The sequence below is a fragment of the Astatotilapia calliptera genome, chromosome 11, assembly GCF_900246225.1.
Source record: "Astatotilapia calliptera chromosome 11, fAstCal1.2, whole genome shotgun sequence".
Classification (NCBI taxonomy): domain Eukaryota; kingdom Metazoa; phylum Chordata; class Actinopteri; order Cichliformes; family Cichlidae; genus Astatotilapia; species Astatotilapia calliptera.
The window spans coordinates 32117470-32139554 of record NC_039312.1 but is presented as its reverse complement, the minus strand read 5'-3'; the positions used below and the strand labels follow the sequence as shown (position 1 = coordinate 32139554).

At 43.8% G+C, this 22085-nt stretch overlaps 1 protein-coding gene across 4 annotated transcripts in view; it reads right to left on the bottom strand.

The window, feature by feature from the left end:
• The window catches only part of satb1b (SATB homeobox 1b), a 60485-nt gene that overhangs the window by 19592 nt on the left and 18808 nt on the right, over nt 1-22085 (bottom strand). For 3 of the 4 annotated variants that reach the window (XM_026183864.1, XM_026183866.1, XM_026183865.1), the window contains exons 5-11: nt 18540-18663; nt 13057-13168; nt 11886-11963; nt 8508-9007; nt 6082-6294; nt 2983-3054; nt 2379-2534 (exon numbers count right to left, since the gene is read on the bottom strand). In XM_026183864.1, the coding sequence (XP_026039649.1) occupies nt 2379-2534; nt 2983-3054; nt 6082-6294; nt 8508-9007; nt 11886-11963; nt 13057-13168; nt 18540-18663 (1255 nt within the window). The remainder of the gene's footprint in view (nt 1-2378; nt 2535-2982; nt 3055-6081; nt 6295-8507; nt 9008-11885; nt 11964-13056; nt 13169-18539; nt 18664-22085) is intronic. The other variant, XM_026183867.1, reaches the window with a different exon arrangement.

Genomic DNA, 22085 nt, shown 5'->3' with positions numbered 1-22085 from the left:
GAGAACACACACACCGGTCCTCACAAGTTTGAGGCTCAAAATGTATTTTTAGTGTCAGGATTACAATTAGGTTATGGTTAGGTTTAGGGTTAGGCATTCATTTTTAATGGTCAGGGTAAGGGGCTAGGGAAACCATTATGTCAATGAAGGTCCTCACTAAGATAGCTGAACGGGCTTGTGTGTGTGTGTGTGTGTGTGTGTGTGTGTGTGTGTGTGTGTGTGGGTAGCGGGATGGTTTGTTCTCATTTCTTGACAATTGTTCACCTGCTTCGGGTGTATTGCTAGAGACCTGATTTAGTGCAGTGTCAAGTCTTTGTATTTTGACTAAGAGCTGCCTTCTATTACACTTTCACATCTACCGATCGCCTGTCTGTGAGGCATTTAGAGAATATTGGTAAACTGCAGCTTCATCACTCCCAGCCACAAGGATACTTTCAATCTGTACAAAAAACTGCAGTAAAATTGAGTACAAAGATGGTAATAAAGGTTCTCACTAAATACAACTTTGTTCCTTATCTGCATGTCAGAGGAAGTGATTAATACAGGGCGAGATTACATTTGATTAGTTACCAACTGGCTCAGTGAGCATTAGCTCTGCTGCTCAGACTTGCTCCATATGGTTTGTGTTAAGTAATTGTATCCTTATAGGCATCTTCTATTCAATACAGTAACGCTATATCTGTGTATCACCTTTCATAGCCGTTTGCCTGTTTGCGAGGTGTTTAGGGACGTCTGTAAATTTCAGTTGTGGTGATTAACTCTTTCCGCAAGTCTTTACAACGAGACCTGACAAAAATGATTGACTCATTGCTTGACGAGCAAACTAGCTAATCTATCATTTAACATATCATTGCAGCCCTGCGGTTGCCTACACAAAGTGCCATATTTATTTACTTTTGTGTATGACAGTGATACTATACACAGCATTGAGGGAAAGGAAACCCTTTTTTATCCAGACTGCGATGCTGGCATTGAGGATAGTAAGATAAAAATGCTTGAACTGTCTGCCCAGAGCATGAAACTAACACAATGAACCCACTGTCCTGCTTTAAATTAAAAAAATATATATTGACAATTTCTTTTTTGAATATTTTTGAGGAAACTGCAGCGGAAAGCTGGGTCCCAGCATCTGATTTTCAGAGTACGTGGGTGCTGCTGGGGAGGAGCAGCCGCTGGCCTGGCGGTGCTGGTAGATGTGGCAATGCCGGCTGGGTAGTAAGGGGGGAGGACCAGCTGCCCGGGGAGCGCCCATTACGAGATAGAGCCAGAGATAAGTGCTCTCCCAGGCCCCTTTTCAGAGGCATAATTAGCACACTTCTTATCTGCTGCTCAATTCACATTCACACCCGCCTGCCATGAATGGAACGTGAAAGAGAGGCAGAAATCGGGGGAACGAGAGAGGTAGAGGGGCAAGACAGAGAGATGGGAGGGAGGTGGAGACAGCATGATGGAAACCTGTTCCCAGACAAACCGTCATTTGAGAAGAGAGAGACATGAGCGAGTTAATACTGCGACCGCCTCACTCTCCCCCTTTTCTCTATCCTTCCAAGGAGTCTTTGAACTCCTTAACAAAAACAGTGGTTTGTGCATCAAACTGCAATTTGGTAAAACAAAGCTATCTGGGGCTATAATCATCCTAATCAGCAAGAAAAAAATAAAGCCTTTGCAGATATTTCAAGATTATTCCGCCCTTGGTGATCTATTTCTCCCCCCCACCATCTTCTTCATCAAGCACAATTGTGGAAATCTTCCCAACTCTGCCTGCGACAGACACACGAAAACCTTTAATAATAAGTCCTCAGTGCTACATTTTTAATTGCTTTTAATAAAGAGTTAAACTGGCGCTATGTTTTCACCCTCTGTTTCCAACACACACAAGCTTGTGTTGTGTGAGCTCTGCGCTCTTTGTGAGAAGATGACAGGGGCTCCCATCATCATCTAACTGAGTGGAGCTAATATAAACAGGTTTGTTTGGTGTTGAAACAGTGTCGACTGCTAAACTCCAAACCCACAATAAAGAAGACATGTGTCATTATGACGATAAATCGCTCCACTGATACACTGAGCTAAGTTTCCTTATGCGCCGTCTCCAACCTTTGATGGAGATGTACAGTTTTCCTGCACACACGCATTGAAGGAAATTCACCAGAGTTCACCAATCAGAGACAAAAGGTCCTCAATTTCTGGCTTTAAACACAAAGGCTGTGTCTGCACGTGTGTGGACATTGGACAATTACGTATGCCCGTCTGGACTTTCAGGCTTGGATTTATGGCATATCAGTACAGCTCTACTTTAGAAAGCACGATCCAATTAACAAATTATGCTACCTAAACACAGAGGACAATTTGCGACAGTTCTTTAGTGTGTATTTCACTACCTGGCTCTTGGAGGCCGCCACCTTTGCAAACAAGGCCTGGGACACTTTGGCCCTCTTCATCTCCTGCTGGATCTCATCGTAGATGGTGGAGTTGATGTTGAGGATGCAGCTGTCTGCCTTGCCGTTCCACTCGCTGGGCAGCGGTGACGGTTTAACCTGGTAATAAAAAGAACAAACATTTGATTTAAAGGCTTTCCCGGTTTTATTAAACTCTAATATGTTGTTAGATATAAGATTCTATTTGTATTTGGCAGGTTTAGATTGCATGTGTGGACCTGGACTCTCTACTCTGTCTGAAGATTTTTTTTTATTAGTGTTGTGTGACAGTTGGTTTACTAAATACTGCAACAGAGTAATGTAATGTAATTTAACTTTATTGTTCCAGACTTTCTGATAACACTTTGCGCTGATAGACAGAGAAATTAATATTTGCCTCGCGCTTGAAAAATAACTTTCCAGCTTCATAAACATAGAAAACACTAAAATTGCACTGACATAGGGATATTGTTGTCAATGAGAGTGACTTGTATTTTCAATGAGAATGTATCTGCTCAGTTGGCAGTGCTGGGGTTGGGGAAGTGAAGGGGTGAAGTTGTTTGCTCACAGGTGAAATGCCCACAGGGATTCGGGGATTCCAATCCTCCGGCCTTACGCTGTTACAGTCTTCCCTTCGGGGCTAGAACACAACACAACCATATTTGTTCAGGCTCACATAAGAAAAAATAATAATAAAGGGAATCTGTCTGAACACATGATCATGCATGCAGCCAACTCTTACACACACACCCGCGCGCTCGAGTGTAGATTTCACCCACACACAGCGCCAGCCTTACTTTGCTCAAAAACACTTAGATGTGTTGTGTGAAACGTTATTATTCTTATGTCAAGCCGGTGATTAAAAAATAAATGTAAGTCAAGTGAAATCAAATCATCTTCATTCAGCGGCTTGTTGCATCTTGACGAAAATCCTTTGACAAGGTAACAAGTATCCTAATAAAAGCATTACCCAAGAACCATTAGCATATGAATCATTCCATACGAGTCTTTTTGAAAGGAACCATCGACAGGGTTGGGTGTGGGTACAAGTAAATGGCATTCAAATAAACCATAATAACACCAACAGCTACCATCTCACGATGGAACTGGTGATCAAAAAACATATATATTCAAGTATTTGTCTAGACACCTAATACGAGCTCCTTTATGTGTTAAAAAACAATCTCTGAAATTTGTGGTGAAAGTGGAATGTCTGAGAATTTCTGGGCCTTTTATCCTGTTTTATGACAGCTCGACACGGGCTTGTCAGCGGGAGCAGGAGGGTACCGTGTCAAGCAAATTGTTAAGGCAGAGACATGCACTAACTGGCTTTGGGAGAGTCGAGCCGAGCCATCGGTACATGTGAGAGAAACATACCTCTGCATCTGTTTTTATGAGGCCAATAAAAACCCTCCTCTGTCTCAGGCTCAATTGCCACCCTGTCTGATTTATGTGCTTAAATTCACACCGCATTGCTTCATAGGAGAGGCTGGCAGATGGCCAGGTGTATGAGTGTGCAAATCTGTGTGTGCGCGTGAGAGGAAGGACAGAAAACAGGTCTATATGATAAATGTCAATTGGTTTAAGTCATACAGGTGAAGCATATTAGGCCTTGAGATATTGTACTGATGTGCCAACAGTATTTTGAGTGATGTGAAAATAAAAATCAGAAAGCAGGATTTGAATTTTCTACACCATGCTGTAGCCACTGCCTTTATTCTCCGCCTTGGAGATTTATTTCTGTTTTATTTTGTTTCGTTATGTGCCTCTGCAGCTCTGTGAGCTCACTGCAGATATGCTAAGATAAGCCTGATATGAACTTAACAGGCACTTCATAGTTCCACGTTCCTGCCTTGGCTTTAAGGACACTAACAGGAACACTAGAAGCAGATTATTTTGCCAAAACCTTCTTTTATTTTCCTTTTTTTACATCAATAAATTCCTGTGCGATAGTTCACTCTGCTGCTTTGAGTTCCCGTCCTGTGCCGGCACAGCCTGAGATTGTAAAGATGAGCCGTGAACTGCAAAATGCTCCTGCTTTAAGTTCAGCACCGCTGCTTCACAGTACGACTCTTTCTTTTCAGCCGGCCACTGCCACCACGCTGAGCCTTTTCAGAGGGAAGATTGATTTTTAAGATGGGTGGGCTGGGGCTTCTATCTCACTCTCCTCCGCACCTAAATAAAAGCCAAATTTTCACCGGAGACAGGACAGAAGAAGCCTTTGTCTGGCCCTCTCACCTCCCAAATGCAGCTGACCGCACTTCAAATGGGCTTAAGTGGTAGAAAGTTGCCACATACCTTTCAAATGAGGGACACTGATTTGCGGCGAGGGTACAAAGTTGTGCTGTGGTACGAAGCGATTTTGAAAGACGCACTGACTAAACGATGTTTGATCTTTCACAGAGCTTGTCATCACCGAGTGAGCTTTATTTTTTTGAAATGGGAGGGCTGTTAATGCTGCCTAATGCATGGTAAAAGGTCAAAATTAGCACAAAAAATTATCCATCATTTGTGCACCATTCTCACCTGTGTGGTGAGGGCGGGGATGATGCACAACTCATTTACATGCAGGAAGAATGTAAAGTATGTTCTCTTTACCACTGACAGACTTTTATTTGTTCCATGTGTTTCTGGAGAGGCTGATACAATAGAGGGGAATGTGAAGTATGCAACGAAACAATGTGTTGGGGTTGTTCTTGTACACACGCTTGTTGTTGTCCCAGAAAACAGAGTGTGCTAATGAGTGCATGAGGTGCCTGTGTTTGTACAGTATAAATATTTAACATCGCGCAAATGTTTTATACCAACTGACTGAATCTTCTGAAGAAGAAAGAAAAAGGAAATAGCGTTTTGTTTGACCTTGTGTGGTTTGCAGCACCTCTAAAAAAGCGCCCGCGTCACGAGGTTTGATTCACACGTCTGTCTGTCTGTCTGTGATCCCAACACAAAGACGGACGGACAGACATTCTCAGCTCAATCCAACCTGCTCTCACGCATGCATACCTTTACCCGTTGCTCACTGCGTGTAAACACATTCATGAAATACCAACAACATCTCGGCAGAGCTGGCTCAACAGTTCAAAGGAACAGATCCCTTCAGATATGTCGTTTTATGGGGTAGAAATGTAGATTTATCAGCCCTGAGTGTTGCGTGCACACTGAAAACTATAACCGTGTAGAAAGTAGATTTTCTTTGCTTTTTGTCAGCCACAGGACTTTAAAGAACTGTCACTTCATTTCAGATTACTCTGACTCGGAGCAGAAAGGGTTTTCTTTGAGTTGGCCACACAACAGAATAGTTGTGGAGTTTAATAAGCAGGGTAATGGCAATAAACATCTGGGTTCGGTTGGCAATACTACATGATTTTTGGGTCCCAAAGTTGACAAAGTATTTACTACAACTGCTGATGCTTTGTGTTTTATCCATCACACTTCTGCTACCAGTGGAGCACAGCCTCATCTCACATCATATGTCAAGTTCACCGTCCTAATTTGGTGGCGTATTTAAGCTCCATAACTTTGCATGTGTGTCTGCTGGTTGAACCCATCCACCACCCCAGCATCCACTATAAGCAGCAGGGGCCTGTTCTACTTAAGCAAGTTTTTTTTAGGTTATTACAACATGCTGTATAACCACAGAAGAGCATCCACAGAAACAATAATTTACCTGTACAGGTCGGCTGGATGGGGTGCTGATGAGCGGAGCGGAGCCCATTGCAGAGGCGGCCGTGAGGCTGCGCTCCCGCTCCTCCTGATAGATGCGGTCACGTTCGGCCTCCGGCAGCTGCAGGAAGTTCTGCATGGCGCGCAGGTTGACCAGTAGCGACTGGGACGCCGTCTTGGGATCTTCCTCCTTACGCAGGATCTCAGACAGTAAGCCCTACATGATGAAACCACATTTAGTATATATATTTAAAAAAAGAAAAAAAGAAAAAGAAACGAGAAGGTGCCAAAAGAGCAGTGGACGGAGAGCAGCATCAAAGAAAAGTGAAAGAGGAAGAGAGAGTAAGAGGCTCCCAGAGCGGGAAATAGATGTGAAGCAGGGGTCACGGTGGTAACCAATAAGGAGAATAATCACATTAGAGGGTTCTTAAGTAAGACAGTAAAGTGTAAATGGAGACTCTAATGACAATGGAGCTGTGATGCTCTCACACACGCTTTCTTTTCTGAGTCAACTGATTATATGAGAGTCTCCACCTCTCACAGACTTGCAGGAGCTTTGTCTACAGAGAGCAGTCCATTATTAATGTTATAAAATCATCCCATCATATCCTCATGACTCTCTGCAGGGCTTTTGTCTGGAAGTACAACAATACTGTTCTGTCAGTCTAAAGCACTTCATCCATGATCATTTGTGGAGATGACGGGAAAAAAACCCACTTTACTGAAACTTGTGTGTGGCCTCTGAACCCATCGCACATGGGTGGTATTTAGCACATCTTGGACATATTCTTTGAGTCGTGTACTGCTTTGGATAAGAGCGGAGCTACTCGCCTGAAACATCTTGTCTTGTTCAGCGGGCAATCAGTGTATCCTCTGTTTACTTTTCAATAGCGCTCAATTCCATCATTATGAGACGGCGATGACTCCATTATCAGAGACGTGTGATTGGGCCTTTTCATCAGCTCTTGGCCACACACTGTGCAAACCATCGCTCCGCTTCTCTCACCATCAATACGTGTGATTTGGTAATAAAACAAAGTGATGGTAAAAACAGATTTGTGCCTTTATTTATTTATTTTTAAAGCATTCGAGTCCTCTCGGGCTAATGATCAGAACTGCAATATGCGATTGGCGGTGTTTCTTCGGTGACTATTAAAATATATGCAGCCATATATGTCATGTTTAAAATATGCAGGTCTGTGGTATGCAGACATGTGTGAACAAACCACACATTTTTATTGGTGTGACTGTGTACTTGATGGATACACATTGTCAGAGGACAGATTAGCAGTATATCCTTTTTATGCTTGAACTCTGTGTGTGTCTGTTTGCATTCTTCAGTGTGAACATGCTTATCAGTTTTCACCATCAACCATTTCTATCTGTCTCTTTGGGTTGAGTAGTTTCCACCCCATTAAAAAAAAAGCAACCTCTGCTCCTTTGATCCACCTCCTGCACTGACAGAGGCCTCTTCACCCTGCTAATCAACACCTCCCTCCCCTGTCCTTTTATTAATGCAGACTTTGTGAAGAAACACAAACCTAATAAATAATCCTCCGAAGGCACGTTGGACTAATTCCTAACATCAGCCACCGATAAGGCTCTATTTGTGTGGGAGCCTGCCATGCTGCACAAAACCACCACTGTCTGAGTAAGTAACACAAACACTCACATAATTTTTGTTGCTGTACGTTCTAACTCCAATAGATCCTTATCGCTCTTTTTCCCCCCTTTTCTTTTTCACATATAGAACTTCAAAGAAAATGGAGAGGTAATGAGATTTGTTGTCAACCCCCCAACACAGATAGTACGTCTTAAGGCTTTAACGCTGCCATCTGTGTGTCTGTTGATATGTCTGTTAGGCCTCTGACTCTGCAGTGAAACCACATATTTTTGGCAGAGAGAGAACGGATGCCATGACCGAACCTGGGTCTTTCACATGGCAGCCTGCCAGCTGTCTTCAAGTGAAGCAGAGGTGCTAGACTACTGGAGTGTGTGAGAATTATGAATAAGCAGTGGATTCATACAGAAGCCTTTCCTAACATTTCATAGCGAGAGAGATCTCGTGAAATTGTAGAAATGATAATGTGATACGCTTCCTTTTCAAACAGGATGTTGTTGTAAGATATACACTTGATGTGTTACTACGGGAGATAAAAGCTGATGTTTTTGGTTTGATTTTGGTTGGGAGTATTTGGCTGAATTTCACCGGTGCCACTTGATTTTACAACTAAAGAACTTTAAGGGGATGTAAAGGTACCTTTTCCATATTTTAAATACTTTATTAACATCTGAATATACACAGTATTGATAAAAAATGAATGAAGACTGTATGATGTAGGCAGATGCAGTATGTTTTTTACAATTTTCTTCCAGTTTAAATATAACCCACTGATTGAGGTCAGTTCTGTTACAATTCGATCTCCTCACCTGTGTTCTGTTGAAGGCCACACGGGCAAAGACAGCCTGTGAGATGCCGGCCCGTTTTAGCTCGTCCCTCACCCACTGGTAAATCTCAGAGGAAACCTCTGTGTTCGATGCCACCTGTGGCTCCAGAGGCTTGGTGTGGGAGCTGCGGTTGACAGGTGGGTGGTTGAGGTACTGCTGTGACAGGGATTGCTGCGCCAGCAGCCGGTTCACTGCATACTGCTGGTTGAGGATCTGTGCCATCACAAGCTGCTGGTTGACCAGCTGGGGACTGATGGGTGTGGACACCAAGCCCGGGTGATGCAGACCGGGGAGCTGGGGCTGTCGGCCTCCCGTTTGACCACCGTGCGGCGGCGGAGCATGAGGCAGCGGCGGCACCGGCGACGAAGGAGTCTGCTCCGCTGTGCTGCCGGGGATCGGCTGCTGCTGCTGGGAAAAACTCAGGTGGTTGTGGTTGTGGTTAGAGCCAGGTGGGGAGAGGTCGGACAAGCCGTCCATTTCCGCTGGAGAAAGACAAAGAAAAATAGACACGAACAAATGATTGGCTTAAATTGCACAAAGAAAACAGAGGAGGAAAAAACAGGCGCGGAGAATGACGTAAAAAGAAAAACTAGCAGATAGCCATCTAACAATCATGAACATCAGTTTAATGGCACCATAGTCATACTCTCTAATCAGAAGAAATGAAACAGACCCGGCCTGCATCAGATCAAATGTTTGCCTCGAGTCAATCTAAGCCTGTCAGCTTACATTCCTGTTTACATTATATGAGAAGGGAATTCATTTGTGAAGCTCGCACATATCTAAGAAACCAACGAAAAGCAACGGGAGGTTAGAATCTTCCCCCTAACCAGAACTCTCCACTGGCCTCTTCCTCCCTGCCAATGACCGGGTAAAAAAAAGAGAAAAACGAAAAAGATGGAAACGCAGATAAAAGAGCCTCATTGTGTTTGACCTGTGTCTTCCACTAACCATGCCTTCGAAATTAAGTACAGAATGTCTGTGGCCTCATCATGTGAAAAAAAAAATTCTTGTGTGTGTGTGTAGGTACAGAAATGATATGTGCGTGTTTGTGTGTATGTGCATGCACAGAGGCAGAAGCAATACAGCTAAATCTGATTCTCTCTTTGCATCCTTAATTCTAAAATAAGGAACACAAGCTAGCCAATATGACATATTTAGGGGAGGATGGTTTAAATATAAAATGTTTGGAACAGCGAAGAGAGAAAGGAGGGGTACATTGGAGGACAGAACGAGTAACCTGAGGAACTGCCCTGTTTGAAATACTGAAACGGTTTTGACTCGAACTGTCTGTGAGAAAAAAAAAATTCTATGTGCCGTCATTTAATGGCATTTTGGAGATTTTTGCAGCATCTCTTGCTTTGGGAATCTTTAAGTCCATAATGGCTGCTGGGGAATATTTTAAGACAGGTTTAAATTATGTGCTTAGAGGATGAAAACAATGATTTAACATTTAAAGTGCTACCCACAACGAAGTGAATGAGCATTTGGAGCAGCTGAATGTTTTCAGGTTACCGCCTCTCTTTAAGGAATTCACATATGCTGAGGCTCTTTGCATGTACTATGCCGAGTGAGTGAGGGGGCAGTATTTAAGAATTCATACGGATGGCAACATTAACACCTCAGAAGTGTGCTGCGGCCTCCACATCCCACAGAAAAGCATCGTATGAGAATGTGAAAAGCATAAATTGCTGTTAAGGGAAGGGGTGGTTTTGGGGGGGGGTCTTCAACAAGCTGAATTTTTCAGCAGATGAAAGATTAAGTGCATGGATGTTTTCCAAAAATACCCACAATAATCGTGTGTTTGAGCTGCCTGTTTCTTAACTGTCAGCAAGCACAAAACACCCGGCCAAGACGGGTCTATTGAGTGTTTGTCGAAAACAAATGATGTGGAGGGGGGGGGGCAACAAAAAATAAAAATCTTGGTAATAATCACATCTCTTTCCATAATCCCTGGCATTCCCTGGCTCTGATGGTATGGTGTGCCTTTTCACTCATATGTGAATGTGTGTATGTGCGTAGTGCGCATATGCTCGCTCACACAGACTGCTGGGGGGCATACTCGCAACACACAAACACACAGGCACATGGAGGCATTTCCATGCAAATTGAAAAGAGAAGGGGTGACAGAAGAGCATGGCAGGCCCTGGGAGAAAAAGGCTGCCACAGAAGCGGGAGTCCTCGTGTGGAATCCTGCCACAAAAGAGCCCCGGATTAAACACACAATGGGAATGGGATGTGGGCTGAGGGAGGGAGGGAGTGTGTGTTTGTGACTGGGAGTGAGAGAGAGAGCGAGAGAATGAGGGAACGAGAAAGAGAGAGAGACACTGACCCAACTCCTGCTCCTGTTTCCTTCCCTGCGCTCACTCGCTGGCACCCACTTCAGCTGACAGAGAGTACCTGTGACCAGGTACTTGTTCCCCTTGACTTCAGGCTAAAGCTACTCACTGAACATGATGTGCTGAAGTGAATTTAGAGTCACATAAGACACTGCTTTCAAAACACAAAGGGTTGCTGTGCCCCCCGCCCCTCTCTCTCTCGCAGCCTTCATGCTTGGCAGTTCACCAGTGTTTTTTCTCTTGCTGCCATTTGTGGCCACATACAACAGCCCATCATAAATACTGAGGTTGGACTGGGGCAGGAGGTTTTGCCACGGGCATGTGGTGGGCACCTGAGGCTCATGTGCCAAAGTTTTTGCTTCTGAGGTTTGGCTAACATGGCGTGCGCGCGTGTGAGTTTATCTGAGTGTGTACGAGTACATCCTGAGATGCTATCGCTGCTTCTCTGTGTGCGTACACATCTGTGGTTAGGTTCTTATCAGGATTCGAAGTCCTCAGAGAGTATCATACAAAGAAAAAACACAACTGTGTAGTAATTATTGCTTTTTTTTAAAAGACAAGCATAAATCATTTAGATTGATTCTCAAATTGTAAAGGAACTCTAAGTTTAGTTGTGACTGAGATGGAGATTTCCACGTGTAGCCTGTGGGTTAAAGTTAACAGAGCGATTTTTTTTTTGTTTTAATTGTGACTTTAAAATGACTGTTGTTGGTTTTTGGATCAAGATTATAATTGTGATTCAGTTTTTGGAAAGTCTGGTTGTTAACGGCAGTTAAGGTCACAGTCTGAGTATAAAGGAAAGTTTCTCAAAAAGTGACTGTGTGTTTATCTTTGTGTATTAATCTGTATAATCTCATTACAAGAAACAGGTACAAACAAGGAGAAAGGCTGTAAGGATCAGGTTTGACATCACCGTAAGTAATGCTATACTGAGTTTCCGCACAATTAATTAATGCCAAAGCAAAGTCCTCTACAGTGTGTGTGTGTGAGTATTTGTGTGTGTGCCCATGTTGCAACATACCTAGTGCATTGGCACGTGGGCTCTCACGGAGGACACACGTCCCCAGGTACCCCTCCAGCTGGGAGGGTTGACGCATGCCTGAATAGTCAAATAGCGAGGCGCACACACACACACACACACACACACACACACACACACACACACACACACACACACACACACACATTGCAGAGTTGTGAGGAAAGAAAGACAGGGTTAAGGCTTTCTACAATTTGTCTCTCCCACTCCAGCTAAGCAGAAATATGACATTTAAAACATCAGCATTTAAAACTGAGGCCGGACTGGCAGCTGCAGCGCTTCCACTTTTAAGGAACATAAAACCAAAAAGAAAACAACTGTGACAGAAAATGTGTAGGTGTATGCAAGAGAGTACTAAAGTACAGCAGGTCTCGAGTAAATAAAGTTCCCAGTGTATGTTGCTACTTTAACTGATGGAGGGGGGAAAAAAAACATCAGATAAGATATGATCACAACACACTATTTGCATGGAAGGCTGTGAAAACATTTTGATATAATATCTGTGTCTATCATCACTGCGAGCAGCAGCAGCAGCACACTGGTAAAGAAAAAAGATAATGTTCAACAGATTGGTAAAGCTAATATCTCAGCATTAAACCAGCTCACAACAGAGCGCTGTTCTGCTGAATCAAAAGACATAAAAATATATCGGCGTGCTATCTGCAGCTTGGGTGCTACTGCTATTATATAACCTCATTTCCTGGCAGGTCAAAGGGGATTTTTCTGCGATTATATAAAGCACGTGTTGGTAGAAGTTTGATAAGAAAATCTAATTGAATTTTAGACTAGGCCGGCTGAAGTCATACTTGTCATACTTTGTTCACTCACACACACACAAACAAAAAACAAAACATCTTGGGTCACTTTGGCTCTTGCATTAGTGTTAGTTAAAGCAATAATGGATGAAGCAAAGTTAACACTGTGTGTAACTGTAACACTGCCTGCAGTGAGCTTAAATTATTAGACAACAAAATAAAAATGTATTTCTGCTTCATGCAACAGCAGGAAGACAAAGAGACGGTTGGTTAGGGAACATATTGCAATGGTGACTGGTGTGTGTGTGTGTGTGTGTGTGTGTGTGTGAGAGAGAGAATGTGTGTGCAAAGAGACAAAAGTGTGAGCGCCATACTTTGCGCCCCTCCGTTTTGCTTACCCATCATATCTTTTGTCTTCTTGAAATGTTTATACCAGCGCCCAAATTCCTGACACTTCGCCGCCGACACATTTGCATAGTAAGTGCTGTTCACAATGGAGGAAATCATACTCTGAAAGAGAGAGATTGATTGAGGGAGAGGGAGAGAAAACGAGAGAGAGACTTTAGATTCTCATTGTGGAAAATGCAGACATAATAGTAAAGCTTGTGAAACATGCAGTAACACTGTAGCTTGTCAAAACAAATAAAATATAGGGATCGAGTAAAACCCAGTACCAGGGGAAAAAAGCTAACTGAAAAGTATCAGACATGCAGAAATCTGAGATTGTTTTCTTCTACAGGTAAAACAAATTAAACCAAAGAAGGGGATTTATCTCTTATTAATTAATCAATTACTTTTATTTTTTTTATCAAATGCCGATGAGTTTGTCTGAACTTTTTGGGTCACTTATAAGGTCACCTGAGCTCTACATCTGCTCACTCCATGAGCATGCAGTGGGAAAGATATTTACCTTTGAAAGGAAAAGAAGATAGCTGCTTATTGAATATCAGCACCTGGGGAGCTCGGCGATGTAAACAGATAAACCTCTTTTATTTTGCGGCTCTTTATTTATACAATCTGTTAAAGACAACGACTTCGAGCAGATTGGGGGCCGCACCGAGCATGTCGTTCTCCGATGCGTACGTGCTCCCATCTCCCCCCTATACAGTCGCCTCTTTGCCCTCTCAACATTTACTTCAACCGCTCTCCTTCGCCTGGGAAAAACAAAGAGCTGTTTTTTTTCCTCTTTCCCATCCAGTTTCATTAAAATGAATGTTTTAACACCTTGCCGGCCTCCGGGTGAATAGCGAGGTTGGCACAGGAGAAATTGTTTTTGATTGTTATAAATATTCAAAAGAACCAAACCATCTGTTTTCAAATTATAGGTATGCCATCTTTATCATTTTCTATAATATATGCGCTTGGAGGATGGTGGGGGGAACCTTCTGGCAGAGTAGCATGGCAGTGTGAGCAGAAATGAACAGCCACAGGATGATTCTGGTTCTCTGGCTCCAGCTTTTCACCACAAAAGGAGGTTAAAGGGTGACAGCTGTGCCATCAAAAAGGTCGATCAAACTCTGAACTCCTGACCTCCGGATTAAAGCCGTACGCCGCACCTTATACAGCAGCGCTGCAGCTAAGTGTGACGCACCGAAAACTTTAGACATGGCAGGAACGAGCCACCCAAAAGAAACAAGACAGACACAGGTTCCTTTTGTTAAAAAAAAAAAGCAGCAGGTAAGGCACAATTTTAACCAGCTTCCTCCTAAAAGATTTACATGAGGAATATTTTCCATTCCTCTGTTTGAGACAGAGAATACCACACAGGAGACGTTATAAAAGCTAGAGCTCTGTGCTAGCCAAGTCTTGGTTCAGTAATATTAAAACCCAGCCGAGGTTGGAAAAGAAGCAATTACATGTTTAGGAAGACATCGAATTTTGTGTCATGGAAATGACAAAAGACACCAACTATCACACACACAATTACTACTATACCTGCTTGTACCAGGTGGAGTCAAGTTCAACATTCAGCTGCTTATTATTATTAATATTTCTTTCTTTCTTTTTCTTTAAAGGCAAATTCAGGCAGCTGAGGCGAGTCACATTCGTGCAGCTGGGTGAGAACTTGTGCCAACCATGCTGCGGTGCATCATCCCGGCATGATGAAAAACAGGAGGGTGAAAAGGTCTGCATTTGGACTTGTACGCTACAACAAAGCAGTCTTTTATCAATATATTGAAAAGCCTTCATTCAACGGAAGCGCTGACGGAGTTCAGGTTCGGTTTAATGGGTCACACTTTTATGCATGAACTGACTCATTTTTATACAATACTGGTATTAGGAAATAGTAGCTGCAAGTTCAAAATTCTCTGGTCCTACATTGACAATCTCTCTCCAACTCCACGTCCCCACCCAAAGATCCATCTGCAAACCACGTATTTAAAACGTAAGAAGAATTCGCCTTTAAGTCAGGGGGATAATGAACTCCTCTCCTCCAGCCTGGCATCTTTTATTTACAGTATATCTGGGCTTAGGCGGCTCCAGGCAACAAACAGGAGGCCTGCAAAAGACGGTGTGCTTTTTTCTCCCTCACTTCCCGTCTTTCTCCCCTATCTCTCTCGCTCCCTCTTTCTCCGCCATCTTTGACACAGATGTTCTAATAAACGCTCCTCATTAATCAGCCCTCTCCCTCAATACATCACTCTACCTCTCACAGGGGGCCCTGTGTGTATGTGAGAACGAAACAACACACACACACCTATTCTCTCCCTCTCCCCACCGCTCTGTCACACACACATGCATACGCACTAAGTGAAATCAAGCAGATAACCAGAGCCTCTGCTGCCACTGCGGTGCCAGCGGGAGGGCTGTGCTAGGGCTTGTCAACAGGTAGCATGACTGCGTTTGTGTGTGTGTGAGAGTTTGCGGGTGTGTCTCTGTGCATGAGCATGTGTGTGGACCCTTTAAGTGATAGCCATCTGCAGCACAGAGAGCTTATCAGCAAGACCAGGAAGTGGCACTGGGCTACTATCGGTCCCCAACATCTATTCCACTCCCCAACATGGGAGACAGGAAGAGCGAGGAAAGAGTGTGTGTGTGTGTGTGTGTGTGTGTGTGTGTAAGAAAATAGCAGTGCAGCAGGCAGGTACTGTAGGAACCCAGCTGCTAGTGTTAGAGTGTGGTATATACACACTGGCAAACACACACACACACACACACATACAGAGTACAACCCCTGCAGACAAACACACATGGTGCTGTTACACAAACTCACACAAGCACATACACAATTAAACACCAACACGCATTCCAACTTAGCCTGATGTCTTGAATCAGCTGGGGAAAAAAGCGCATCCCATTTGCAACACTGCGCCTCGTCTCTCGCCAACATCTAACAGAGCTCAATTATGGCACATATCCACCTCAACTGGGATGACCCCTCCCCTTCCTTCATTCTAACACACACACACGCACTGGCAGCCAGGTTATGCCTGTGGCAGCCGAGGTGGTGAAGGCCTGCAAAAGATGGCATTTTGATGACTATTTGCTGCTACACAACGCAGCAGCTGGTGCATCAGGGGCCGCCCAGCGAGAGTGAACAGGGGGTGGGCAAGAAGAGGTAGTGGTGGCAATGGGAAAGAGTGGGGTGAGGTGGTGGCGATGGTGGGGGGCGTGGGGGGGAAATCTCATTTGTTGCCATAGTTTCTGAGAATATGGGCAAGGGGGATGCTAAGCTTGGTAGCAACCTCAGAAAACAAAATCAGCCTGATTGAGGGAGAAGTTGTATTTTGCAGATGCCTCTCCCAGCTATGAACTGTGAATCCTGAAGCGTGCTTCGTATTTCGCACGGGTCAGAAACAGTTCCTGTAGCAGAATGACAACAGGCATTAGTGAACACTGCATTCTCTTGAGTTTCCTCGAGCCATTTGTAGGCCGAACACACAAAGCATGACTCTCCGCTACAAAAGAATGAAACTAAATGTTTGACAAGGCCCCGGACAAAAGAAGCATTTCACAAAATAACGCCCCACCGCCCTCCCCTCGCTGCTCTGCTCCCTCTCCTCCTCTACCCCCCACCCCTGTCTCTCTTCAGAGCCCTGTTCAGAGGTGGGCTAATTCTCTTTCACTCACTCGCTGCGATTCTCTCATCTGTTAACCTCTCTTTTCGGTCTGGGATTACGCAGAAGAATATCAAGGAAACACTAATCCTAAAAAGGTGCCAATCTTCTGCTCCCTCCTGCAACGCCCCTTTCTCCTCCCACTCATTTCTCTCTCCTTTTTTTTTCTGTCAACTCAGAAATCTCAGCGGGTGGGCCAAATGCTTCCTGGCTTCTCACCTTCTCATGAGACTGCACACAGGCGGTGACATCACCGCTCGCAAGGCAGGGAGTCCGTGTATCGAAGCAACGTGCGGATGACCACGGTCGTAAACCAATCGGGTTTAGGAGGAGCAAACTGCCGCTCCATGGGTGTAACTGGCCACATGCAACCCCACAGAGTAACAGATGTCAAACACCATCGTGGCAGCCATGTTTCAGTGAGGCAGATAGAGATACATGCGAGGAGATCATCAGATTATCAAGCAGCAACACGGCAAAGCTGCCAAGTTACACGAAAACTTAAAAACTGGATTATTCTTTTTAAGCTCGCTGCCTTACATTTTGACTGTAGCTGCCATAAATCTACAAAGGACGCTGCCATTTAAATGTTGCCGCTGAAATCCAGACTGGCTTGTAAAATACATAAGATATTCACAAAGAAAAAAAGATCAGATAATTTCAGGTCTGCAGCTCGTCCTCTCTGCAAACCAAAAACAATCTTCAGTTTAATTTGAGACTGGTGTGTATGTCAATATAGCAAAAATGTGTCTGAGCAGGAGTGTGTGTGCTTGTGTGGTAAATCCTCTGAGCTAGCGTGTGCTCTCTTCTGAGCCGTCTTCACATATGGACCGTAAACAGGGTGATTACCAGACCGGGCTGGGCTCCGCCTGAACGCCACCCAGGGACTCTTTACATCATCAGCGCACTGCTCATGCCCGGCTAAACAGACACACACACACGCACGAACACACACCGAGAGCAGCAGCTCACTCGCACGCGTTCGCACACAACGCAAATGAGGGTCTCCAGGTGACCATACGGTGGCCTAGGAGGAGAGCTGGCTTCATACTGAAGGCACCTACGCACACGCTCCGATGTGAATACACACACGCATGCAAAACGCAAATAGCAATTTCGCATATGCGCTCTGCACATTGATATACAAGCAAATACACACAGGTGCACACATATCTCCTTGTGCTGTAACTCCCTCACACACGCACATTATTGGCCCCTGTGAGAGATATACTGCCATTTCATTCCATTCACTCCAGAGCTGCCTCTGTGATATACTGACTACACCGCCTGTTAATACAATATCTGCACTAGTGCTTTCTATCCAACCTCCCAGCCGACAAAAAAAAAAAAAAAAAAGAGGAAAAGAAAGACACAGAATATAAAACCTAAACATACCTCCAGCCTGAAATGTTGAGAGTGAATCAAATGAGAAAAGAACAAAAAGCATCCAGATCGTTCTGGGCCCAGGCCAGTGTTTATCTCACAATAACCATACGTTCAACAACACCTCTGCTTTTTGGCTGCTGGTACATACGAGCCTGTGTGTGTGTGTGTGTGTGTGTGTCGTGGGTGGTAAAAGAAACAAACAAAAAAAAAATCAAGAGGCAAACAAATAACAATAGCCATTGATTTGGATTTTCTATGCTGATTCTCTTTCCCATGTGATCAAACTCACGGCATTTGATAAGTTAAAGATAAAACACGGAGGTGATGGACACAGTGGTGTTTGTTTAGTTGTGCGGTATGATAGAAGGGTGTAGGGTTGGGCTTTTTGTTTTGTTTTTTGTCTTTTTTTTTGGAATAAGCAGTTTGGTCTTCAGCACCTGTGATAAAGGACATTCTTTAGCCAGAGAGCTCTGATTCATGTCTTTGAGTAACTCCTTGAGGGCGTTTCTTACTGTAGAGTGGCTCCATTGCTCGGGCGGCAGGTCCTCCAGCTTAGGACAACTGTGAAGAGAGAGGAGACACACAGGGATTTGGGGTGGAGGGTGACAGGGAGGATAAGGATGGGGAGAAGAAGAAAGGAATGAGTGTGAGGAAAGGACAGACAGGGATAGAAAGGAGAAGGGGGGAAAGAGTAGAGCATGAAAACAAATTCAGATGGAACGGAGACTGAGACAGGAAGGCAGCAGCTTTGATGGGATCTTCAATGAAATGCTAAAATTCACAATCTTGCAACTGAGTATAGACATTACACATGTGTATTACACATTGAACTATAGAGGTATTTTTGTGCAACTTCAATCCAACATCATAGACCTTAAAAATCTCGCTGCATCTTAAATCACATATTTTCACATTTACATTTGATATTTCAAGTGTAACAGTCAAAAAGCTGGGTGTGAAACACTGTCCACATCTTACTCTTAGAGGTTGCCAGACGGAGGGAAAACCAAACAATCTGCAGCTTTTGGAAAGGGTCAGCAGGTGTCGTGATGTTAATACTGGCTAGCTAAGAGTAGAAGCTTTTTTCCTACTTTTTTCCACACACTGAACGTGTTGGCATTGTTTTGTGTGAAATTTTCATTCGAAGAAATTACTATTGTGTACTAATACAAAACGCAGACAATTGCAGTGAAATGTTGTAAATGACATATCTAGTGAGTATACAATTCTACCCCACTGAAAATGATAAGTGCACAGTATCCAGCGTGTACAACATAAAAGCATTAGAAAAATTTAAGAGTCGAGATAGGTGTTTTCTTCAGTCTACTCCTAAAACTGCCTAATATTTGTAAAAGCTGTGGACATTATCACCTGCAGCGAGTGGATATTTTATTGTAGCATAATTTCAATACTTTTGCTATTCGATTTAGCCTACACATGTCAGAAAACATAACAAAATGTCTTGAAATCGCATGTTAAAATTGTTATGTTCTATTTTCTAAAAACAAGAGAAACGCACCAAATCCTCAGCCACGAGACGCTTGAACCTTTTTCGATTATCATCATTACTCCTGATTAATTTTCTGTCAGTCAACTCGACTGATCATTTCCCCACTAATCAAGTGCTGAGCTGAAAATTCTGGAAGCAAATCACTTTCCCTAAAAACAAAGGTGTCAAACACAGTTTGCAGCATTTCGCCTGACCCCGGTTGAGGAACATATACATGCATACGTGGATAAATTGGCTGGTTTGCATCAAATAGGCAGAGCAGCAAAGACAGAGAGGAAACCAGAGAGAAAGCGAGCTGAACGCACACGGGTCCCTGCTCGTTTTTCCTGCTGCAAGCGCCCCTCCAAGACAGACAGATTTCATTTGGCGCATCAAGCAGATGCATCTGGAGATTGCTCTGTCTCTCTCTCTCTCTCTCTCTGTATCTGCCTGCCTCGATCTCTCTCCCTCTTTCATATTCTCTCTCTCTCTCTTTTTCTCTCTCTCCTGATTGTTCTGATTAGTTAATTACTTTATACAACACATCTGCTGGATTGATGCATGAATTATACATCAGCTGCATGTGGCGACTATTATTTCGTGTTACTTCTACCTTCCTGGCTTGTTGTGCTCGGCGAAACAATTTAAGGTGTTACTGGCGAGATTTCTGCTGCAGTCGGGGCGGGGGGGCTTTAAGAGTTTGGCGGCGTGGGTAAGAAAAAGAGAAAAACAAATACAAACCAATAACAATATTGACAATTGCGTATATACGGCGTAATCAAAATGAAGCTGTATATCAAACAGACTGTCTTTGCTGTTCGCCTGTGCTGCAATCGCGAGCTGCAGAGACACCGACTGAATTCTGGGTTTTGAAAACGTAAAATATATTTACGTGGTGGGTGGAAGCAGAGAATAACTCAACTGGGCTCCCGTGACTTTGTGTGTGTTTCGCATTACACTTACCGCTGAATTACTTCACGTTAAACCTGGCTAGAGACGTGAATAAGAGAGCGATGAGGGCGCATGAGATGCTGTGTGTGTGTGTGCCTGTCCATAAATCTGTCAGCCGGTGTGTTGGAAATGTTATGAGCGAGGAGAACAGAAAAGGGATGCACACCACATCTGCTACTAAGAAAACATACACATGCACACTCTAACACACAAACAATGGATTTTCCAGAACACCTTAAACTGCTCCAGCAGCTAGAAAGCCTCTGGGGAGACGGAAGTGAACAAGAGGAGGGAGAGTGGGAGAGAGAGACAGGCAGAGAGAGAGAGAGAGAGGGGGGCAGCGGAGAAAGACAGCTATCCATGCATTCAGGGGCTAGCAAGCCGGAAATAAACACAACCTTCTGTAGTCTGGCTGGTGGACGTGTTCACATCAGTCGCCGTGCCTGTGTGTGTGTGCGTGTGTGTGAGTGCTTCATTGGTGGAGGTGGGTGGTGATGGTGTTGGTGGCGGGGGAAACAGAAGGAGAGGGAAGAGAAAAGGAAGAGGCAGAGCGAGGTAGAAAAAGAGTAGAAACAGCTCTCCAGAGGGTTGCAGAACACTGGGTTAGCGTGCAGCTGGCACAAGCCTCCACACCAGAGCCAGTCGGCTGTTTGTGTGCGCGCGCATGTGTGTGTGTGTCCATGAGTGCATATGAGCCTGTTTGTGTCCATGTCTATAAATGCTTGTATGCTCTTGCCGTGTGTATAAATATGACAAAGCCTCACACCTACAGAGAATAATTTAGCATACAATATGGTGAGCAATGACAGGAGAAAGCTAGCAGTATTCAGTATAGTAAAGGTTTCATCTTCATCATTCACAATGTAGACTCAAAAGAAATATATTTTGCCTAAAATATCCGCTGCAGCCAGGTTTATTTATGGAACTATTTCAGGTGAGTCATTTTTAGCCACGCAGTCACCGACCACATTCGTTTATTTGGTTTTTTTGGAGCTGAAGCAGAGCTTGGTTTAAAAACGGTTATTTACTTATCATATTTCACGTTTCCACTGCAACATGTTAAAAATCACTCAGCGGTTAATTTCATAGAATCACTTCTCAGCTATGGATAAGCTAGATTGTTACCAAGAGTTCGAATTCTCCGGAATCTGTGTTCTGATCAATTAATCAGTGGTTTTTTTTGGTTTATGAATGGGTTTTTCCCACTTCCTGGAAACGGCCAGTCTGAGTAATAATGTTTTTCTCGGTATTAAACACGTAAACTGGCACATGCTATATGTGTTATTGCTAGAAGCAGAGATTGAGAGGTTGAGATTGAGATTACACACTTTCAAGAGAGAGTTCATTAAAAAAAGGTCTAATTTATGTATTTTTAATTTGGCCTGCTGTGGTATTTATCTAACAGATTTTGGTGTGAACTGTCCAGTTTGGGAGATGTCAGCTGATGTCCCGTTTGAATCATGGTCAATTCACACAACAGCAAAGAAGCTAGTAGTAGCAGAGCTTTTAAGGTAAAAACAAAGCTTTTTAAAAGCCTTAATTT